General features: G+C 55.1%; 1 protein-coding gene across 1 annotated transcript in view; it reads left to right on the top strand.

Annotated features, from left to right (window-relative positions):
- Positions 1–14,666: 14,666 nt before the first annotated feature.
- Positions 14,667–21,575, top strand: part of TBX5 (T-box transcription factor 5) — a 48,644-nt gene continuing 41,735 nt past the window's right edge. Inside the window, exons 1-4 of the mRNA XM_007938193.2 lie at positions 14,667–14,813; positions 16,507–16,601; positions 18,823–18,942; positions 19,712–19,859. Coding sequence (XP_007936384.1) covers positions 14,667–14,813; positions 16,507–16,601; positions 18,823–18,942; positions 19,712–19,859 — 510 coding nt within the window. The remainder of the gene's footprint in view (positions 14,814–16,506; positions 16,602–18,822; positions 18,943–19,711; positions 19,860–21,575) is intronic.

The raw sequence follows: 21,575 nt of genomic DNA, 5'->3' as shown, positions 1-21,575 counted from the left end.
GTGTGGGGGAAGCACACAGGGGACTGACTGAATTGTGTGTGAATGGGTGTGAGCTCAGCCAGGTGAGGGTGTATATGTGTATATGTGCTAGTGTATGTGACTCGATGTAGATGACTGCAGCTGTGTGTGTGCAAGTGTGCATGGGTGAGTGACTGTGATTGTGTGTGTGTGAGTGTGGGTGAGTGACTGTAAGTATGTGTGCAAGTCTGCAAGAGTGCATGGTGAATGGCTCTAATTGTGTGCGTGTGTGTGTGAGTGCATGGGTGAGTTACTGTAATTGTGTGTGTGAGTGTATGAGTGCATGATGGACGCTTGTGTGTGGAGTGTGCAAGAGTGCATGTTAATGATTATAATTGTGTATGTCTGAGTTTACAGGAGTGCATGGATATAATGTGCATGAGTGTGCAGAATACATCTTGAGTGACTGTGAGTGTGTGAGAGTGCATGGTGAAAAATTGTGAGTGTGAGTCTATGGGAGTGCATGGTGAATGATTATAATCACAAGTGTGTGAAAATGCATGGTGAGTGACTAATTGTGTGTGTGTTTCTGTGCGAGAGTACATGGTGAATGGCTATAATTGTTTGGGAGACAGTGTACGGTGTATGAATGCAATCGTGGACATGAGTGTACAGAGTGCATGGTGAGTGACTAATTGTGTGTGTGTGTAAGAGTGCATGGTGAATGGCTGTGATTGTGTGTGTGGCTAATATGGGATTGTGAGTATGTAAGTGTGCATGTGCACAGTGGAGCGCGTGAGCAAGCATAAGTGGCTATGTGTGTGAGCCATTGAATGTGAATGTGCACATGGCCTTGGTTGTGTTGTGGGCATCTCACTCTGAATGAGAGGGTGCAACTATGTGGCTGTGGGCAAGTGTGACATAAGTGTGCTCGTGAGTGTGCAGTGTGAGCCTGTGAGCATGTGTTTGTGCACGTCTGAGTGGGTGTGGATATGTGGTGTGGGCCTTTGTAGGACAGTGAATATGAGGGTATGTGCACATGACTCAATAGGTGTGCATTGTGGGCATGTGCTTGTGTGAGGTTGTGCGAGACCATGAGTGTGTGGGTGCACATATGTCCTTGTGTGAGTGTGACTGAACCCATTACTGATGTGTTATATGCGTGCATGTGTCTATGAGTGACCTTGAGGGTGTGTGTGTGTCTACATCAGTGTGTTTGTATGGTGTATTTCCTGTGTGTGGCCATAAGAATGGCAATGTGTTGTGTAGATATGGGTGTGTGCCTGTGTGTGGCTGTGTGTGAATATGGGAATGTGTGTGGCTATATGGACATTGCGTATGAATGAGCCTGTGTGAGTGTTGTGAATGTGTGTGTGATGAGTGTGGGCAAGTGCTGTGTGTGACAGAATTGTTGACCCACATATGCAGTGGATGACTATGTCTGATTGTGATTATATGTGTGTGTGTGTGTGTGTGTGACAAACAGAGAGAGGCAGAATGCTGCACCTAGAAATGCAGTGGGTGGCAGTCCACAGCTGTGTAGGCTACAAGTGACTCCCAAGTGACCAGGCCTGGGACATCTTGCTGCTTTACCCTTTGAGGACAGAGGGTGAGGCCGGGGCAATGGCATCAGAAAGGGGCTGGGCTACCGAGTGCAGGCAAGTCATCTTCCTCCCAGCAAAGAGGCAGCGGTAGTCTCAGCCAGACCCAGACACAGTGCAGCTCCGAGCGTAAGACCGGTGGAGGGCCCCAGCTGACCTTCCAGGTGAGTGCTGTGGCGCCGTGCTCTCTGTCCACTGCATGGGAAGGCGTCTGCAGGGTCCTGGGAGCAGAGGATTGAATGACCGCTCCCGGGCAGAAGGTCTCCACGCGCCGTGACGTAGTCCCAGGCCCAAACACCTGGCACCACGGGCCCACTGCAGAGCCTGCCAGGCCAGGGACTTGCAAGACATGTAGTCAAGGGCTCCCTGAGGGTGAGGCTCATGGGGCCAGCAAGGCTGGGTGCCCACGTGTCAGATCCCTTATGTGTCAGATCTCCTAAGAAGTAAACATGATTGGGTGTAGAGTCAACACCTCTGTCCTGTGAGTGTAAGAAATAAACATAACTGGGTTTAGAGTCACCACCCTGTTCTGCTGGGTGTGTAAGAGGTAAACGTGACTGGGTTTAGGGTCAGCACCCCATCCTTCTGGGTGTGTTGCTGGGCGTGTGTCACAGTGGATGAGGTGCTGTGGGCCAGGGGGTGGGGTCTGTAGCCTGTGCAGTCACTACCGGCGTTATTAGGTCTAAGTCAGCCTGCAGAGGAAGCAGGGACAGACAACCTCCCCTACTGCTGAGGTGTATTCTGGCCTGTACTTGTGCTCAGAACATTTCTTGCACCTGACACTTCCCACATGCCAGGGTGCGGGAGTGCCCCCTGAGCATGGGGGGCCCTCATTTACAACACCCACGCCCAGGCACCTTTTGCCCAGTTCCCAGGAAGTGGCTGTGGAATTTGCTTCCAAATATAGACACGGATGGTCCTGGCCGCCTGTGGAGAGCCCCTTGGGCCTCCCGGGCAGAGCAGCAGGGCTGCGGCTGCCTTCTCGGGGGCCCAGGCCAGCAGGCTCCGCTGGCGCTGGTGGTAAAAATAATAATCATAAAAGTGGCCAATAAAAAAAGGAGGGGAGCAGAGCGCTGGGTTACAAGCCCAGGGTACCATTTGACCTGTGACTGGGTGGTGGCTGCCTTGCAGGCGAGTTCCCTCTGTATGTACACACAAGGCCTTCCACAAAAACACACAGATCCACATGAGTGCCTACTGCACACACACAGGGCCTCGTACACCAGACTCTCAGATGTTTTCACATTAAGGAAATACACAGAAATATATATATATGTAACACATATATATTCTTTTAAAAATACATCCTCTCAAGTAAGTACACAGAATGACACACACATACACTAACACAGTAGCAGGGGGACACACAGAGTCCCTCCCTAAATGACACTGTGGCACAAGGAACAACCCGAGTCATTTCATATTCAGCTGCACAGAAGACAGTCACAGCACAGCGTCTTTGCAGGGGGTGCTGTGGTTGCTGGCACACTGTTAAGAGGTTTGAAAGCAATGATACAGACAGACGCGTGTACGCCAACGTTCACAGCAGCACTACTCACAATAGCCGCATGGTGGAACCACTCAAAGGCCATCACCAGATGAACAGCTGAACATGCTGTGATACATCCACACCGTGGAATATTATTGAACCATGAAGAGAGGGTGAAGTCTTGATATAGGCTGTGACATGGGTGAACCTTGAACACATTATGCTGAGTCAGTTAGTCAATCACAATGGGAAAAGCACAGGAACGTAAAACCCCTAGAACTAACAAGTGTTTAGAGATCAGAGTTTACGAGTGGTTGCCAGGGACGGGAGGGAGAGAAGGGTAGGAACCATTGTTTAGGGAGCAGTGGGTTTTTGTTTATGGGGATGGAAAATTTGGCAACGGATATTGGTGATGGTTGCACACCATGACTGATGTCATTGCTGTCACTGAAAGTACATGTGAAAAATATTGAATTGGCCAATAGCATGTTATCTATAGTTTCACAACAAGAGAGAGAGAGTGCATGGTGAACAGGGACCGGGAAATTGGGAGGACTGGCCCCGTGTCTGTCCAGACTCAGGTGGTGGGGCCAGGTGCTCCTTCCTGGGTTCTGAGCACTTGCAAGACTTGCTGGTTTCGGACTAGGAGCCAGTGAATTGGGGCCTTGGGGAGCTGTTGTTGGTGAGGAGTGAGTTGAGTAACCCCAAAACACAGGCTGTGTCTGTCTGCCAGTATCCTTGGGTGTAAGGTCTTAAGAGATGTGGTAGCCACTGGGAGGATGCATTTCAAAGGGGAGTGGGAGCTATCACTTCCTTGAAGCCCCCAGACCTGGTCGAACAGGTAGGTGGGAATTGAAGAGAAGGGCTGTTGGGGGTGGAAACCCTTGTGCCTTCCTTTAGGGCACCCCTCCAAGGACCCCTCCCTTAAAGACATCTTCCCATTCCTAACTTAGACGTGGGGCAGCCAGCACCGCCCGGGAGCTGGCTAAGCAGGCAGCAGGGAAAAGGGTCTAGAACAGAGAAAAGTGAGGAGCTCGTCTGAGCCCGGCTGTAGGACTGGTGCCAGCACTAGTTGCAGGTCCTTCTGGGTCCCAAGCCTGCGACCCCTAAGAGGTCTGCAACACTGCTGGGTCACTGACTGGATCTTGAGGCAGGGGAACTACCCAGCCACGGAAAGCACGCTCCGTCTCTAGTGGTGAGAACAGAGACTGGAGTTTCTCCCCTCTCTGAACCCCAGAGGGTCTGCGAGTGGCCAGCCCTAGCACCCGTGTCCACATGGCACATCCACATCTGAGAGGTGGGTCTTTAGCAAACTGAGCATGCTCGAGCACAACGTCCATGTGGGCTTAGGAAGACGCGGAGTTTCCACTCAGCTGCTACCCGAAGACGCCAGAGCCCAGGGAACTGTAAGGAGCTGAGAGCTGGGTGCCTTCCTAGCAGGGGCTGTGTGACCCCAGGCAAGCCTTCGCCCTCTCTGAACCTAACTATTAGTTCCAAAACTGGAGCAGGCATGTCTTCTCCTCTCTTACTCTCTTCCCTCCGCCCTACCCCTTTTCCCTCTATCCTTCCCTACCTCCTTTCTTTCCTTCCTGCTTCCTGGAGACTCTGTGTACTAGCTTGAGGCCATGATTAAGATGGGCCAGGGTTAGGAACAGAGAACTGAGGATTTGGAAAAGAGGGCCCCAGCGTCTTCCAGGCCTCCTTCCCATCCTAAGTCTTCTTCTGGATCCTCGGTTTCCTAGAGAGGCTTGGAAAGAGGGGTAGGGGCACCAGGAGAGACCGACAGACCCATGGTTTAAGGAGCAAGTGCCTCTGATTTCAGTCTGATGGCGCTTGGAGGTGTGGCAAACGTGTTGTTTTCACTCACTCAGTGCAACGGACCTCTTCCTCAGTGCCTCTCCCGTCCCAGGCTTGGTGGGAAGCCCTGTCTGCTCCCAAGTTCTGGAGTCAGGCTGTGTGAATTCTAGTCCTGGCCCCACCACGGCATGACCTTGACTCCTTGAGCCCAAAAGCGTCTTCTGTAAAGTGGGAGTGATTGAGCCCTGCTCCCCATCTCCTGGAGCCACTAAGAGGCCAGCTCGTGGCCCACAGTAAGCATGAGCTATGAGTGCACCTCCGAAGCTAACAGAGATTTGGACTTGAAAACACCCACATTTCTCTCTCTCTGGCTGGTAGACACAAGCAGCTCTGTCTTGGAAATACTAATGTAAAATGCTGGAAGGGGAAGAAGACGGGGTGGGGGTGGAGGTGAGGGGGGTGGGTAAGGGAAGGGAACCTCTCCAGGCTGCTTCTGGACTCAGACTGGACAGCCGTGGGTGGGGTGATGCGTGGCCAGCCCTGAGCTTTGGGGGACATTGGATGGGCCTTTGAGGCGGGGGCGGGGGGAGGAGGCAAGTGTGGTCTTCCCTGACTAGCCAGGAGAGAGATGGGGTGGGTGATCTCATGTCTCAGAAGACCCCAGAGGAGTCGCTGCCATTCTTGCTAAAGCTCATGCCCAAGAGCGACTTTAGGGCCTGCACCCCTCTCTCCTGCAGTCCTCTCTCCACCTCTGCAGAGCTTGGCACAGTGAGCAGGTAGCACCGGGTTCTTTCCGTGACAACAGCTAGGGCTCGAGTTTGTGGCCCCAAACCACAAACAGGAAAGTCACCCAGGGGTCCACAGCCAACCCCCCAAAAAAGAGAAGGGCACAAGTTCAAGAAGAAAGCATTGCAACCAAGAAATACCAACATTTTTAAAAGGTTCTTTATATTACGTCCACCGTGGAAAAAGATTTCTCTCAAAGAAAAAGGAGTGTGATTTATTTATCCCTTCCCTCAGTGAAACTTTGCAGACAGCCATGTTGCCACTCCCAGGGTCAGACTTTTCTCCTTCCATTTAGGAGAAGTGACTCTAGGCAAGAGAAACAGTTGCTTGGAAGGACACGGGAGACTCACATGGGGATGGGGAGTAGATGAGAAGAGACAGGGCGACTCTGAAATCCCAGGTCCCTGGCTGAGCTGCGCGCGGGGCTCCGGGGTCACAGCCCTGAACTCTGAAGGCACTTTTGCTCTGAGACCGGAGTTTACCCGCCGCGCTTCTGCGGAACTTCGGTTTTCTCCTCTGTTTAAAGAGGGGTTATCAAAGGCCCTGCTGGGCTGTACCCACACGGGAGGCTCCGGAAAGCCTAGAGAGACGGGAGCGAGCGCCTTTAGGGCCTCCGAATGCGCGTAAACGTACGCGATTGTCCTCCAGGCGCCCCCATTGTTGAGAGCGTCCCGTGGGACTCCGGAGTTGCCATGGTGACTAGGCAATCGCGGGCCCCCGCGGAAACCATCGCCAGGAACTTTTCCACCGCGAGCCTCTGTCAGTTTCGCCCGTGTCTTCCGGATGTGATTGCGGCTAGGGAACAAGGCGAACGGGGTTCCCGCCTCTCGGTCCTTCTATAGCGGCTGCCCTCACAAAGGCCAGAAACCCAGCGCCTGGAGGCCGAGAAGCCCGGCTGGGCGCTCGCGGCCCTAGCTGCGAGGGGAAGAAAAATGATAGGTGTGGACCAAACACTCTTCTTCTAGTGTGGCCGCGCGCGCTGGTAGCCCGCATCCCCACCCACTTCCCTTCACCTCCTCAAGGTCATTACTAGAGTTTTCACTCGCAGCTCCAGGCAGGGTGGCCTCCTCCACCTCCTCCTCCGCAGCTGGGGGCTGGGGGCTGCTCTCAGCAAGTTTCTCTAGAAGCCACCGAACAAGGAGCGAAGGACCCTTGGTTTGCCGCGCAGGTTAGGCTGGTCATTTCCAGCGTCAACTAAAGAACGTTTGGGGTTCTCTGGACCCAGGTAGGCCCAAGTCCCCAGGCCTGGCCAGACCTTTGGAACTTCCCGGATCACAGGCCTAGCTCACTTGGCCCTAGGGTGAAGGCTGCCTGCAACACTGGGTTGGTTGGGGAGGTACCAACATGAGTTTTATTGAAAGCAGTCTTACAATTGCTGGGTTCTTTGTTCTCTGGCTACCATGCCATCTGCATCTCTCTGATGTAGATTCCCAATGAGACCAACATCCCTCCTTCCTGAAATAATGCCTTTGGGAGCATCGGATGGAATGCTCCCGGCGCCTTCCTCTGGAAGGCCACGCAGGCTGCAAAGGGGCCTTGCACAGCGCCAACTGGGGTTGCAGTCTGGTTTTGAATCTGGCCCTTTGAGCAGCCTGAACACGTGTGGGTTTCATTTCCCTTGCTTTCTTGCTTTTTCCCCCCCACCTCCCTCCCCGGGTGAGGGAACAAGAAAAATAGTCAGCCGTGTCGACAGCGCGACACCGTTCCATTTGCCAAAGAAAATTTGTCTTTCCAGAGCCCCGGAGAGCGCGGCAGGCTCCCAAGTTTCCATCCTACCCTTGAATTGAGGGAGGGGTGTCCAGACAGGCCCCCTCCTGCACCCCAGACTGGAGGTATTAGCTTAAGTCTCTATCAAACAGAGGCCATATATTCCCCCCAAAACACACATTTTGTAGCTGTGGGACAAACGCTGATGGTATAGATGGTGACTGCTCCAGGCCTTTCAGCAGGTTACGGGTTGCAGGTCTGGTTGGCATTTGCAGGCCAGCAGGATTCGAGGCAGCCCCAGGTTCTCTCAGCCTAAGTCCTTCACCCTGCTGGGGGGGGGGGCTCGAACAATGCCCCTTTGGTGTTCTAGCACCCTTTGCTGCTACCTCCTCAGCTTCATGGTCTGCAGAGTCCCAGCACTGGTATCGCTGGGCCTCTAGAGGGATGTCCACTCTTCCGTTTCTCATTCCATGACCCGGACCAAGGCACAAACCTCATCCACCAGTGTTGGGGCAGGGGAGGAATATTTCCAAAGCACGTGAACCACCACCACCAAGGATAAAGATAACAGCAATCATTCTTGGAGGGAAAAGTGAAGGCAAATATTGGATATTGAAATAATAACAGCCAGTATCTTTGCAAATACTTCCAGTCAAAAGAGGAAGAAGTAGGAGCCTACTGAAACATTGGGCAAGGAGATGTTGTGGCCTTGGGAAAAAATAATACAGTTCAATTTAACTAGGAGAAAGAGAGAGAGAGAGAGAGAGAGAGAAACTGATCCCTCTCTCCCCCAGAAATGAGGGAACCTCCCATCCTCCGACTGCCTCTGTCTTTTGCAAAATGCATTGGTCAGAGTTCTTTTCTTATTCATTTTTATTGTTTATTATAATTTTTACTAATTTCCCAGCCCCATCCAAAGTTTTCTCTACTGTCCGCCCCCAGTATAAGCTCGGGTCAGGCAGGGACACATCCACACTGGGAGAGAAATGGGAAGAGAATGTTTTCTAAGTGAGCTCTTTTTTGAGAGGAAAGAAAGAGGGTTCTTTTGGGGGCATCTTTCTTAAAAAAAAGGAAAAAGTGAATAAGCTCAACAACAGCAATCATCCCTTTAATTTTGTTTTGACTTTTTGAATAGTCTTACTTTCTTCTCCACATCCACTGAAGTATCAAAATTTGGGCAGAGATTTTCTGAAAAAGGAAAAGTACAACACTGGAGAAGACTGGGCTGGGAGCAGGTTGGGGGGATCACTGGTGCCCTTGCCCCCTAACCCCCAAAAAGGAAGGGAGGTTGTGTGTTGCAGTGAGCTTCGCGTTTCTTACCAAACGATTAGACGAAAGAAAGAATACACAAGTCTAGCTGAGGTCTTTTGTTTATTTCATCCCAAAGCGGGCTCGGGAGGGCCGGGAAGGCGGGCCTGGGAAGCTGGCCTAGCGGACTCCTGGTGAGTCCGACCGGGCCGGGTGTTGCGGGGCCACGCGGAGGATGCGAGAGGAGCCAGACGGAGAGGAACTCTCGCAGCTCCAGTCTGGCTTTCCCCTTCCAGCCCCGGCTGGGCCGCGGTCTCCGCTTCCAGCCCCTTGGCCCAGAGGTCAAATGGGAGGTAATCCCAGGGCCTTGGGAGAAGGGTTCCGGGTTGCGTTCTTGGCATCTGGGAGCCAGCGCTGCTTCGAACGAGGCTCGGCTTGGGGAAAAGATCATTATCATCACTTGGGAAACGAAAGCAACGCTGGGGAAAGCCGCTGCGGCCTGGCTGAGAGGAGCGACGCGGGTTGGGCTCACTGCAAGCGGCCGGCGCTGCGGCCGCGCTGGCCCCCGCGCCCGTTGCCGGAGCTGGAAGCCACTGCCTGCTCTCCCCGCGGGCCTGACCTTGGCTCCGGAAGCTGCTCTGCAGACCGCGTTCCTGCAGAGTTCGCTGCGGCTCCAGCCCCGGGCCGACCGGGCGTGGAGCCAGGCCCTGCTTCGGAAAACCCTGGGGGCTGGGCGCGCGCTTCCCTCGGGGTCGAACCCCAAGGCAAGAGGCTAGTCCAGACTCAGATGCCCGGCTCTCCCGGAACCCTTTGGCAGGGAACTTACCCTTCCGGAGGGCCTGCAGCTGGTTCTGCCAGGCAGGCCTAGGTCCTCTCGCAGCGCCGCCCGCGGCGTCTACGCGGTTCGTTTCGCAACGGAACCTAGCGGGTTCCAAGCTGCGCTCAAAAGCTTGCGCGCATCCGCCCCGGGCTGTTTCGAAATTATGCCCACTGATCAGACCACAAGTAATAATCATCGCTGTTACAAAACAAAATAGCAGGCCTTGTCCCTCAGCTTGCCACGGCGCTGAAATTTTTCTCTGCAGAAATTACCCGTCTCCACCCTCCATCCACTACCCACTTGCACCCCGCCTCCGCGGGGCCACGCGGGGAAGAGCGCAGCCCCGGACCCCGCTCGGGAGCGTTCGAAGGATGCCTCTGTTTTAGCTAGAAACTTTTCGGGCAACTGTCTTTCTTCCTTCTCTGCACTCCTCGCCGATCCCCAGCGATAACCCGTTATTTGCTTATTATTTACCCAAGTCTGCAAGCCCACACTGCTTCTCCCATCCCACATAGAACCGGCTAGGGAGGCGCCCGAATACTGGAGCGCGCCTTCTCGGAAGAAATAACTTTTAAATAATAATAATCTCTTGCCTCCTGCAGGAGATCGCATTTCTAGGCAGACTTGATTTCTTTCCAATGGGGACCTGAGGTGGGCTTCTACCTCCTTTTCCCCCAAAAGCGCCCTCCGCCCCCTCCCTAAAATTGATCTTGGCTCTGTGTCTGATGTCCGCCACCCCCACTTCCCCAGAGAGCACCCGGTTTGTTTATTTCTTTATTTATTCCTGGGCCCAAGTGTCCGGGACTTGTATCTGTGCAGACCCGGGACTGATAGGCAAAGACGCAGAGACATGAACCTCCCGCCGCTTCCCCCCAGTCGAGCGTGACCGTGCGCGGGCCAGTTGCGTGACTCGTGACGTCTCCAAGTCCTATAGGTGCAGCGGTTGGTGAGATAGTCAGTATCGCCTGGTTGCCTCTTTATTTTATTGGGGTATGCCTGGTAATAAACAGTAATATTTAATTTGTCGGAGACCACAAACCAACTTCGAGCTGGGAGGTACCGGCTTGTCTGGACTGATCCTGGGAAGAGACTTGGCCCCAAAAGGACCCCTTTTGGGGGAGTCCTTTGCAAACTTCGCCTGAACACCCCCTTCCCCAGCGAGGTGCCACTCCTGGCTTCTGTTCTGGAAAGAAGAGGTGAGATTTTTGGAGGTGAGTGTCGCCCTGTCTAGCGAAGGGTAAGGGGGCGGTAATAGGCTTCTGTCCTCACTTGGCCTGCCATGGCCCTTGCTTCCTACGAATCTCAGCCCTCCTGAATTTATTTCCCCGGACTTCGCTGCTGCTTTTCAGAATCAAAATACTGTATTTATTCTCCTGCGTTTTGCCTTTGCGTGTCAGCTGGCAAGAATGGATCCCCCCCTGCGAGGTTTAAAAATCCCGATCGCCCTTGTGGCCGGCACCAGTCCTCATCCTGCGCGCTCCAGCAGCTAAGCCACTCTGGCTGGACAATTACTTGGAGGGGTGCAGCTTTTCCCTCTCGGGAGTGGCCTGAAGATTATTTACGGGAATTTATTTTATCCTCAAATCTCTGAGAATTTAAAAAGATTGGAGTGAACTTTGTAGATTTTCCGTCCCTGCACCAGACATGCGGGGGTCCAGGCTTCTAAAAGCATGTTTGTTTTCTATCTCGGGCCGGCCTCTGCGTAGAGAGCCAGCTCCAAGGCCAGTCGAGTAGAAGGGCGAAGGTGTCTTTTCAAAGAACCTGCCTTGACAATGGTTTGTTGAAAACAAACCTGGGAAGGGCAGTGGGGGAAAGCTGTAGCCAAACGCGAACTGGGCTTCTGCCACCGTTCAGGTTCAGAGAGTCCACTTTGGAACCCTGCAAGGATGTGCCAGGCCCGGCCTGAGGTTGATCCGGAGCGGCCGCAGGGTTGCGCAGAGGCACCTACTGATCTCAGGGCCATTTCTTTCCCTTCATCCTTCTCCCCAGACGTTGGCTTGCAGCCTCGAGTCCCTAAAGGGCCCCGGGACGGAACTGGGAAATGGGTATACAGGAGGCGAGGGCAGGCCACAGAATGGGACCCCTGACATTTGTCCCAAGCCCCATCCCCTATGCGTGGTGCTCCAGTGTGGCTCGGCTCAGGCCGCGATGCTGCAGACCCTGTGTTTATGCTTCTATTGACCTCTTCAACTCGACCCTCGAAATAGGTTTCAGGGACGGGGAGGGCGGGGAGCGGAGTCGAGAGGAGGTGAGAACCCCAGGCAACCCTCAACGCCTGTTTAGTTGTTTTCCTACACACGACACTGCCTGGTGGACTGGTCGAACCGGGAGGTCTGGTGGCCGGACGCGGGAGAGTGGGGTGGGATAGGGAGGGCACGTGGAGATTTCTTGGCGTCTTTGATCTCAAGCCCCCATCCAAACGCACCTTCACCCCGCCTTCACCCTGGAGTCGCAGAGAGTCGGGGTGACAAGTGGGGCGGAGGGAGATGTCAGGGCGGCCAGCGTCGGCCAGGGTGGCGCGGCTCTGCCAGGCAGGGTCACGCAGCTCTCGGGCCTGGAGGTCAGCACTGCAGAGAGAATTCCGGCGAGGCAGCCGAGGCGCGCACGGCGTGTGTGTGTGTGTGTGTGTGTGTGCGTGCGGTGTGCATGCACGCGTAGTGCGTTAGGACTCCGCTTTCTGCACAGCCCGCGCCGCGGGGATCACTTCCCCTGCAGAAGCCGAGCTGGTTTGCAATTGATTTGTGCAGGATTTTCCGCAGCCGCAGCGCACTGGGGAAGCAGAGGTGGATGGAGGTGGGGGAGGCTGTGGGGAGGAGGGGGTGCTCTGAGGTCTGGGTCTGGAGTCGCGTCGTGGTTTCAGCGTTCGGGAAATCTGGTGGGAAAGGTGGTGGGGAGGGAGGAAGAGCCGAGGGAGAGAGAGGGGGAGGAAGGGAGGGAAAGAGGGGGGTGCTGCGTTCAGTCCAAGTAGTACCGGCGATTTCAGTACTTTGTAAGGATCAGGCACTCCAACGTCACTGCTCTCAGCTGAGTCTGCTTGCATTTCTCAGAGAGAGAGGAGAGAGAGAGGGAGAGAGAGAGAGGGGGAGAGAGAGAGAGAGGGAGAGAGAGAGGGAAAGAGAGGGAGAGCGAGAGCTAGAGAGCTTCTTACCTCGTTCTCGGATTCCGGAACTTAACCCTGAAAGCGGCGTTCAGAAGAGCCTTCGACCATTCCCACGGCTTCCTCCAGTCTCCCAACTTTCCCTCCCCGGGCGTGCAAGGGAGGAGGGGGCACTGAGGCTCCTTCTTTGAGGGTGCTCCGGAGGCTGTTGCTTCGCGTCCTTTGGAGCCCTTCTGGCGCCTGACCACTTGGAAGTGTTTAGGGAGCGCGAGCGCAGAGGAGGTGTGCTGGAGGTGGGCAGTCGCCGCCAAGGCTCCAGCGGTGGGTGTTCCTTTGTAGGCAGCAGTAGCCACTAGCCTGGGCCGGCAGTCCCTCGCATAACCCGGGAGCCACCATGCCCGCGCCCCCACCTCGCCGCCGGCTTCCCTGCTAGGAGCAAGCGTGGATGCGGTGAATGCTCCAGCTTCGCCGAGCGAGGTAACCCGCCCCGCAGCTGGCGCGGGGGGCTCGGGAGGGAGCCCATCCGCCTGGTCGGCTCCGGGCGGCGCGAATGGGGGTGGGGACTCCAGGCTGGCCCCGGATTATTGGGGCGCTTGGCTGGCAGGCGGCCCGGAGCTCGCCGGCGCTTGAAGCCGGGAGACATCCGCAGCAGCGCGAGCAGCGTGGAGGTTTGCAGGACTCTCGGCCTGGTTCTGTCACTCGCATCTTGTTCGCCCCTGCCAATCCAGAGCTCGCCCAGATCTTGGCGAGGGCGCGGGGTGGGAGTCCCCCCGGGCCAGCAGTGAATGGGAGCTATGTAGGGGCGTCAGCCCCCGCTTTCTTTTGTTGCGAGCAAACTGCGGGGCTCTGATCACCGCCTTCCCAAACCTCAAGTCGATGTGAAGCAAGTTGCCTGGAAGTCGGGCTGCAGAAGCCTGCCTTCTTCGCGGCCCCATTTCTGGGTCTTCCACCAGTGCCGATCCGGAGCGGGATCCGCCTTTCTCTTAGAGGACTTCTAAGATTTGGGGGAGGCATCCCTTGCCACCCTCTCCCCAGCCTTCCGGGTTTTGAGGGGGAAGTCCCTACTTGGGAACGTGGAGGAGATTGGAAGGAGAACAGAGCGCAGGAGGCAGGCTCATCCGGGCTTAAACATTTCTGTAGCTGTTGTGTTGCGTGTTGTAACTCTGGATGTCCGTAACTCCGGGCGGTTCTCCGCACTGCACTGGACCCAGGACGCTGCTCCCTGTCCGGTAGCCCAGCATTTATTTGAGACGAGATTTTGTCCTGCCAAGCCCTCACCCTGGGCCCTGCAGCCCCAGTGAACCAGGTCCGGCAGAAACGCCCAGCAGTTCTCCTGCGCCCAGCCGCTCGACAAAATGCCCGCCCCAGACTGGAGAGCCAAGGAAGCGGGCAAAACGCACATCCCCAGCGGCTGCCGAGCGCGGGCGGGTCGCGCGTCTCCTTCCGAACTGCTGCGAGGTCATTTTCCTCACCCGGCAGTTTTCATTTTGAACTTTTTATTCTTAAGGTTGGGGAAAGGGAGGGCATTTCGTTTTAAAGGACAAAACTGTAAGGCCTGTGAGCAGTAAACGATGGATGCCCATTCTCTTTTGCATCAAGTCTCCCAAGGCGCATCCTCCCCTCGCATGTGTTTGGTTTTGCAGGAGGCGGGTTATTTCAGGCATGTAGTCTCCTGCAGAAAAATATTCCTCTACGTGGTTTCAAGAAGAGAGTCCAATGGCCTCCTGTAATTCGAAGAAAAAAAAAAAAAAAATCTCCGAAGGACGCTGGGCTTTTGTTTTGTTTTTGGTTCGTACCCAATGGCTTCCAAAAATACCGACGCCTTATCTTTATTGGCTCTTCCAGAAGTCCAGACAAATTTGATGGGCAGCTCGCTTATCACCGGGAGCCTGCGCAGGGGAGATGCGGGCCTCGTCTCCTCCGGGCCTGACGCGGGCCTTTTGCAAGCGGTTGTGCGTGATCTTAAAATAATAGTAAAGATAACAGAAACAGGCCCTGCAGCGGCCTCCTTAGCCGGCGAACGGAGGCACCGGTCGCTGGAAACTGGGGGACAAAGGGCTCCCTGCAGTCGCTAGGACGGCGCTATCCAACCTTTTCTCGGCTTCTCTCTCCTCCCTGACCTCAGAGCAGAACCCGGCGCGGGCACAGGGCCCTGGGCACACTATGGCCGACGCTGACGAGGGCTTTGGCCTGTCGCACACACCTCTGGAGCCGGATTCCAAAGACTTGCCCTGCGATTCGAAACCCGAGAGCGCTCTAGGGGCCCCCAGCAAGTCCCCGTCGTCCCCGCAGGCCGCCTTCACCCAGCAGGTAAGAAGATCTTGAGCCTTGAGGGCCTTTTGCAGAGACTGAAGCCTGTGGCGAGCGCAGCCTGGGCGGTGGTGGGAAACCCATGCCCTGTTATCTCCTTTTCTTGTTATTCCCACTCAAATCCACTGTGCTCGGCCCTGTCTTCCCCAAACCAACCCCAAATCCACCGTGTTGTGGCAATTATTCGGATGGCCAGGGATTTGGGAGGTACTTAATTTTTTAGAGAAGCTTCAATTAGCGGGCTGGCTACAATCCTCCAGATAATTTCCTTCCTGCCGCGCTAGGTGTACACTGGGCCCTGAACGGCTCATTAAGGGCCGGGTCAGCGGCCGCTTCAGGTCGGCGTGAGCGATGGTTTGACCCCTCTTCAGATCTCTCGTACCCCTCGCCGGCTCCCGCCTCCTCCGCGCGGAGGCCCGGCCCTGCACCGAGCACCATTTGTCTTGTGGTTGGGGCCTGGCGGCCTGGCATGTCCTCCCGGGCGGCAGGGTGCGCGCGAGGCGGCGTGGGGAGGACGGAGCAGCCGCGGGCTCGCCTGACTGGGCGCTGAGCCCGAGAGGACGGGGGAGCCTTCCCCGCACGCTCAGGGTCCTCGACTCCCGCGCACTTGGCGCTCAGGGGTGACCTTGCAGAGGCTGATGATTTTTAAATAGGGTGTCAGATGGCGCTAAGTGGCGAGAATGGACCAGAAGAGGCAGCTAGATACAGTGAAAACCTTTCCTTGGTGGAACTCTGATGTCCCTTCTGCCTGTTGCCTCCTCTTACTTCTCTGCCCTCCAGGCCTCAGGAAAATGTGGGTATATTTGTATAGAAGCAGGGAGAGGGTGGGCACACCTTTGGGAGTCGTAGTACAGACTTTTTTTTTCCCTAAAGAAGGAAAGGAAATGCACTTATTAGGCGGTGAGACACTATTTCTAAATGGAGAATTTGTATGCATTTTTTTGTATTGGTCTGTAAAATAACTTTTAGTTGAAAGTGACAGAGGGAAATGGCTTCACCTACCACCCTATAAGCAAAACAGTGGATAGAGCTGGGTAGGGGGAGGGCTGGGAGGCTTTTTATGAATACAGACTTGGAGAATTAATTTTGTTCTGGGCTGCAGGACCATGCTATAGTATAGAAATGTTTTTAAAATTTAAAAAATCTCACGGAAGCTCCTATCTGCACTCACTGGAGTGGAAAATAAACACAAATGTATACAGAATTTGCACATCTGTAGGGCATCTGGGTGTCTCCATGAGAATATCCTTTTTTTCCCCCTTAGATTGAGATCCCCCACCCCCCCACTTCTCAGCTACAGCCATTTGAAGCTAACCTGGTGTTTTTGTGGCCACATCCTCCCCTGGGCACCCCAGAGCACCCTGGATGAGGGAGGAATTGTCCCCTAGCATTCTGTGGGTGGTTCAGAAGCACAGAACAGCAAACATCACGTAGTTGTTGCAAACCTCCTCTCGAGCTGAGCGGATGGGCACAGGGACTTGGGGCAGAGCGGCAGCTGGCTCTGGAGATCCCTTGTCCCGCGGCCCTGGGCCCGTGGGCAGCCTAGCCTCCCTCAAGCCTCCCTCCAGAGGGAGGAAGGGGTAGTAGGGCTCTGTGTTCCCAGGGAGATGGGGGCTCCCGGCCCAGGCAGTGAAGGTCCGTGGCTATCCTGCCTGGTCTGGGTCTGGGTCTAACTTTTCTCTCCTTCCTGCAGGGCATGGAAGGGATCAAGGTGTTTCTCCACGAACGGGAGCTGTGGCTGAAATTCCACGAAGTGGGGACAGAAATGATCATCACCAAGGCTGGGAGGTGAGGCGGCGATTTCTGAGGAGGGGGCACAGGGACACTGTGGGAGAAGAGGAAGAGGAGGAGGAAAAGGAAAGGTGGCTGGGGAGGGGAGAGAGAAGCAGAAGAGGAAAGGAGAGGGAGCCCAGAGAAAAAAGCCGAGGGAAGAGAAGGGGTGGTAGGGCGAGGGAGAACGTTTTGTTTGACCCAGTTCTTGAAGGAAAGGCTGGGGGGTGGTGGTGGTCATCTGCCCATTGAGCTCAAGCAGGTGGGGGAATGCAGAAACTCTCAACTCCAGACACTGGGTGTTTCTCCCACCTTCTACTATGGAGGAAGAATAAAGAGCTTGGGAACGGTACTATCTGGAGGGCTTAGTGATGAGAGAGACAAGAGGGGAGACAGAGGCACAGAGAAGACTGGAGATGCCACCAGCTTTGGGTTTCACCAGGTCTCGAACTTGATTCTCCTCCTCCCTCCTGTTCCCACCCTCCGTGACCTTGGAGTGGTTCCAGGGACCCACCCGATGGCCAAAAGGCCGGAACATTGCATGTATTCGCTCCCTCTTTCATTGTTTATAAAAAGCAGGCGAAGCCTTTGAAACTGAACCGGGGCTCGGCCGGGCTCTATATACAGACACCGATACGATAAACAGGGCAGCTTCGCCAAGACACTCACCGCGCAGTTCCTTTTTAAAAGCTCCAAGAGTCCAGCGAAATGCTAGACCGCTGGGGGCGGGGTGGGCGAGTCTTGTCGCTGTGTAAAAGTGTGCTCGAGTGTGTGCGCTCAGGCTTGGGGACATCCTCGTCGTATCCCTGCTGGTCCTATCTGGTCCTCCGCTCCCCACAAGACAGAGAACCCTCAGTCTACTCTCAGCAGGCGTAATGTAGGGAGGCCGGTAGGCCCAAGCCGCCTGTGTGCAGGGGGAGGGTGGAGCCGCCTCGCCAGACGCCCCCTGGTCTCCAGCCGAAGCCTCCCGCAGTAAACTGGCAACAGTGACATTTATTATTATTCGAAATTAAACAATGTCTGCTCCTCGCCACCACCCCACCACCCCCGTTTCAAGGCTTGATGAACGAGGAGGCGCGTCTGTTTACACCAACGAACTGAAGGCTCCTTCCCCTTTCGCCGGGGAAGGAAAGACGCGGCCGACGCCTCCTTCCCCAAACCCCCCTCCCTAGCCTGAGCAGAGAGGATTTAACTATAAAAGGCCTGCGAAACCGCCTGTGCCTCCAGGCGCGTCGGGCAGATAAACACTGTGCGCCTTGGGCTCCGTGGCTTGAGGGGAGAGGTCTCCACGTACCTCTTCCACCCATTCCGGAGTGAGTGAAGACCCGGTGACCTGTCCTTCCGGCCAGGCCAGCCTTGCGGAGGCTTGCTTTTGGGGGCGCACGCCTCGAACCAGGCTGAGAACATGGAGTGCGCGTATGCGCGGTCAGGGGCCGATTCAGCGCAGTTACGCGGCTCGCGTGCAAAGGGCCTTTCTAACCACCGGAACCTAGTTCAGGGCCCAGATCTTTCTGAATCCAAATTCGGATGGGTTAGGAATTTCTTTGCTGAAGCCCAAGGAGTTTAGACTTTCCAAGGAAGAGTGCCAGGCTCCTTGGAGAAGTTGGGACATTTAGAAAGAAACTCTTGCCAGAGACTCATGGCAGAGGCCAGCTACCAATTTCTACCGGGAAGCACCTTTGGCGGTGGGGGACCAAAGCCAGGGCAGGAGACCGGTGCGCACCCACGCACGCGTGAATTCGCGCGTGAGTCCCCGGGGCGCGCACACTTGGGTGACACATGGCACTGTGGTGCTGGAAGGGCAAAAACACTTGGCGGACCGTGGTGGAGGCAGCTTTGTACCTAATAAGCCCTCTACCCCCTAAAAAAAGTAGGTGCCTGTTTCGGAAAAGAGCAAGCGTGAAATGGTGTCCCTTTCAGGCCTTCATCACAATCGGTTCTCTCAAAGCTTCGGCTCTTGGTTTCTGTTTCTCTTCAGTTCCGCTGCTCGGCTCCTTCTTTCTTTCCCCTGCTACCTCCTTTCTCACACGACAGCCTCCTTCCTTCCTGTAACTTCAAGGGAAACCCGGGATGGATCTTGGCGAGAGCGGAGCGGGGACCAGGTTGTCTGCCATGTTACGCTGGGAATCTCCTCTTTCATTAAAATTTGTGGACAAACCTGTCAGAGTATTGGCATTAACATAATTGATCTCTCTCCGCCTCTCTCTCCTTCTCTCCTTCCCTCCCCCCCCTTTGCTAGGCGGATGTTTCCTAGTTACAAAGTGAAGGTGACTGGCCTTAACCCCAAAACAAAGTACATTCTCCTCATGGACATTGTTCCGGCAGATGACCACAGATACAAGTTTGCGGATAATAAATGGTAGGCCCCAGAGGCAAGTGGGAAGGGCAGGGAGCAAAGTGGAAACCAAACTGCCCGTTCCATGGAGCCAATAAACAGCTCCTACTCTGTGCTGGAGGCTTCTGCAAGCCTTCCCGTACATCCTTTCAACAAGCCTGAGATGGAGAAATAGCAACCATTCATGTCCATTTCATAGATGAGAAAACTGAGGCTCAGAGCACAGGAGTTGCTCACATATATTGTTGCCCCCACAAGTTGTTGAGTTTTTAAAAAGGGTATTGTTACCAAGTGCTGGAGCTATTTCTGGGGACATAAAACCATTTATAGTTATTTTTTATGAGTTACCTGCTTTGAAGACGCTTTTTTATGAAATTGCAAAATCGCACGTGGAATTTGAATTAAACAGGCAAGAGAGGAGAGGCCTATTCCTCCGTTAGACTGCTCTTGTGGCTGCCAAGGGAGCTGAAGTCCCCTTTGAAAGTCCTACAAGAGTTTTCCGAGACTTTTTGTACGTCCAGGCTTCCAGGACCTGCTGATTGTTTCTAAGCAGCAGGAGGCTGTAAGGCCCTAAGGAGCCCGTGGCATTGGGAGAAGAGTTAGGTGGAAGGAAAAAAGTGCCAGGGCCTTGCTGCCTGGCCCCCTGCCATTGGGAGCTCTGGGGACCCTGGGATTGCCCAAGGCACTAGCCCAAGTGAGACCCTTTGGTCAGCCCGTTTCGGATCATCCCTGGCTGCCCCACGGTGTGCTCTGGGTCCTGCTGCCTGGCGGGTCACACCTCTCCTTGGTCTAGGTCTGTGACTGGCAAAGCGGAGCCCGCCATGCCTGGCCGCCTCTACGTGCACCCAGACTCGCCGGCCACCGGGGCACATTGGATGCGGCAGCTTGTCTCCTTCCAGAAGCTCAAGCTCACCAACAACCACCTGGACCCGTTTGGACACGTAAGTACCACGCTCGCCCTGCCCAGGTCTGGCTCCGCGCCTTCTCTCTGGCTCTCCCTTCACCTCCGGCTTTGCTTTGCCTCTTTGTTCCTTGAGCTCCCCGCTCCCGTCTCTTTTTCTCTTGCTCTCTCTTTCTCTGCCTTCTAGGTCTAGCCTTCCTCTCCTTCCCCATCAATTCTGTCTTTCTTATTTCTCTCACTTTCATATTCAGCGTCCCTTCCCTTATTTTGTCTTCTTACTACTTCCTCCCTGTCTCCACTTCTTTCCCACTCGGACGGCAGTCCCTCGGCAGCCCCCTCCCTGTGACCCACTGTCTGACACTCTCCAGCTCTCTTCCTCTGGTGGCTGGAGGTAGGACATCTGCTCCTTCTGGTCTGAGGCTCACCCTGCGTCCCTGCTGCCACTGTGCTGACTCTCTGCCTGTGGAGCGACATAGGCCTGGGAACCTGAGGTCTGTGTCCATCCCCATTTGGGATGGAGGTGGAGGGCTGTTTTCAGTCCTGCAGAAAACACGACCCTCTAGCCCAATGGATGGTCCGCACAGACTCCACACAGACCAGAGAGCCCTGTCTTCTCTGTGCGCTTCTAAGCCCTGCCTTATTATAGGGATGTTCCAGCCTTGAGGGAGACCCCAACTTTCCTCTCTTTACACCAACCCACATGGAGAGGGCTCTGCTCCCGGTGCCCCCCTGTAGCTGGGTACCATTTGCTCCACCTTCCAGCCTCCCCCATCCCACCAGCAAGCCCAGAGTAGGCAAACCTGGACCAGGGCTCTATACCTCGGTCTGCATTGGCCTCGAGAGATGCTCCCGGGAGCTGTGTGCACCTTGGGGTGTGTGTGAGGATAAGTGCACAGCCCCCCGCCACAGGGGAGAGCATGTGTAGGTTTCAGGATCCCATCTCTCCTATGTTGCCTCCTTTGCCCCAAATGTTAATGAATCATTGGCTGGCTCTTCAACAGCAAGTAGCTGGTGTGGGTTTTGGAAAATGTTCCTAAATCACTTTCTTGAATGTTGTCAGGACAGACCACTGTCTCCTAGAAGTCATTATCTAAGACCCCTTAGGCTGATGTGCCCCCGTACACGTAGGCTTGTTCCTCTTGGGCCTTGCTCCTCACAGCAGTCTAGAAGGGGGCCAGAAGTACTCAGCTCTGGTAAATGGGAGTTGGAAGTCCCGCGGAAGAGGACTTGCCCAAGGTCACATGGCCTTGTAGGTGGGAACAGGGATTCGAGACTAAATCTGCCTCCGAAAGTGGTTCTCTGTCGCACCAGGCTGGCTTTCTTCAGAGAAGCAACGGAGGAGAGAGACATGGTCCCCACGCTGGGGACAGGAGAGGGTGGGGTGGCAGTGGATGTGACCCATGGGCAGGACGGTCTGGGAAGGGCAGATAAGGCATCTGCTCCAGCAGGACCTCAGGGCTGAAGCCTGGAGCCCATCCATGGCGCCTGGGGCGAGGGCAAGGACGATGTGGCCCAGCCCAGGCACCTCAAGCCGGAACTGCTGCCGGTGGCTTAGGAGAGAGCCCATTCTGTTTGTGTGTGCTACCGCACACGGGCAGGAAGTGCAGAAAGGGTGCACCTGAGAAAATACTCCTCCTCTTTCCTGTTGAAGCTAAATTGCTGGCCAGGTCCCACTCGCCCTGCAGAATTAAGGCCCAGGTCGCGCGGGCGCTGGCTGACCGGTGGCTGCAGGGGTACCTGCCGGTATTGAACCCAC

The sequence above is a fragment of the Orycteropus afer genome, unplaced genomic scaffold (genome assembly GCF_000298275.1).
Source record: "Orycteropus afer afer isolate SDZICR_OR568_19922 unplaced genomic scaffold, OryAfe1.0 scaffold00048, whole genome shotgun sequence".
Classification (NCBI taxonomy): domain Eukaryota; kingdom Metazoa; phylum Chordata; class Mammalia; order Tubulidentata; family Orycteropodidae; genus Orycteropus; species Orycteropus afer.
This window is presented reverse-complemented; position numbering and strand designations above follow the sequence as displayed.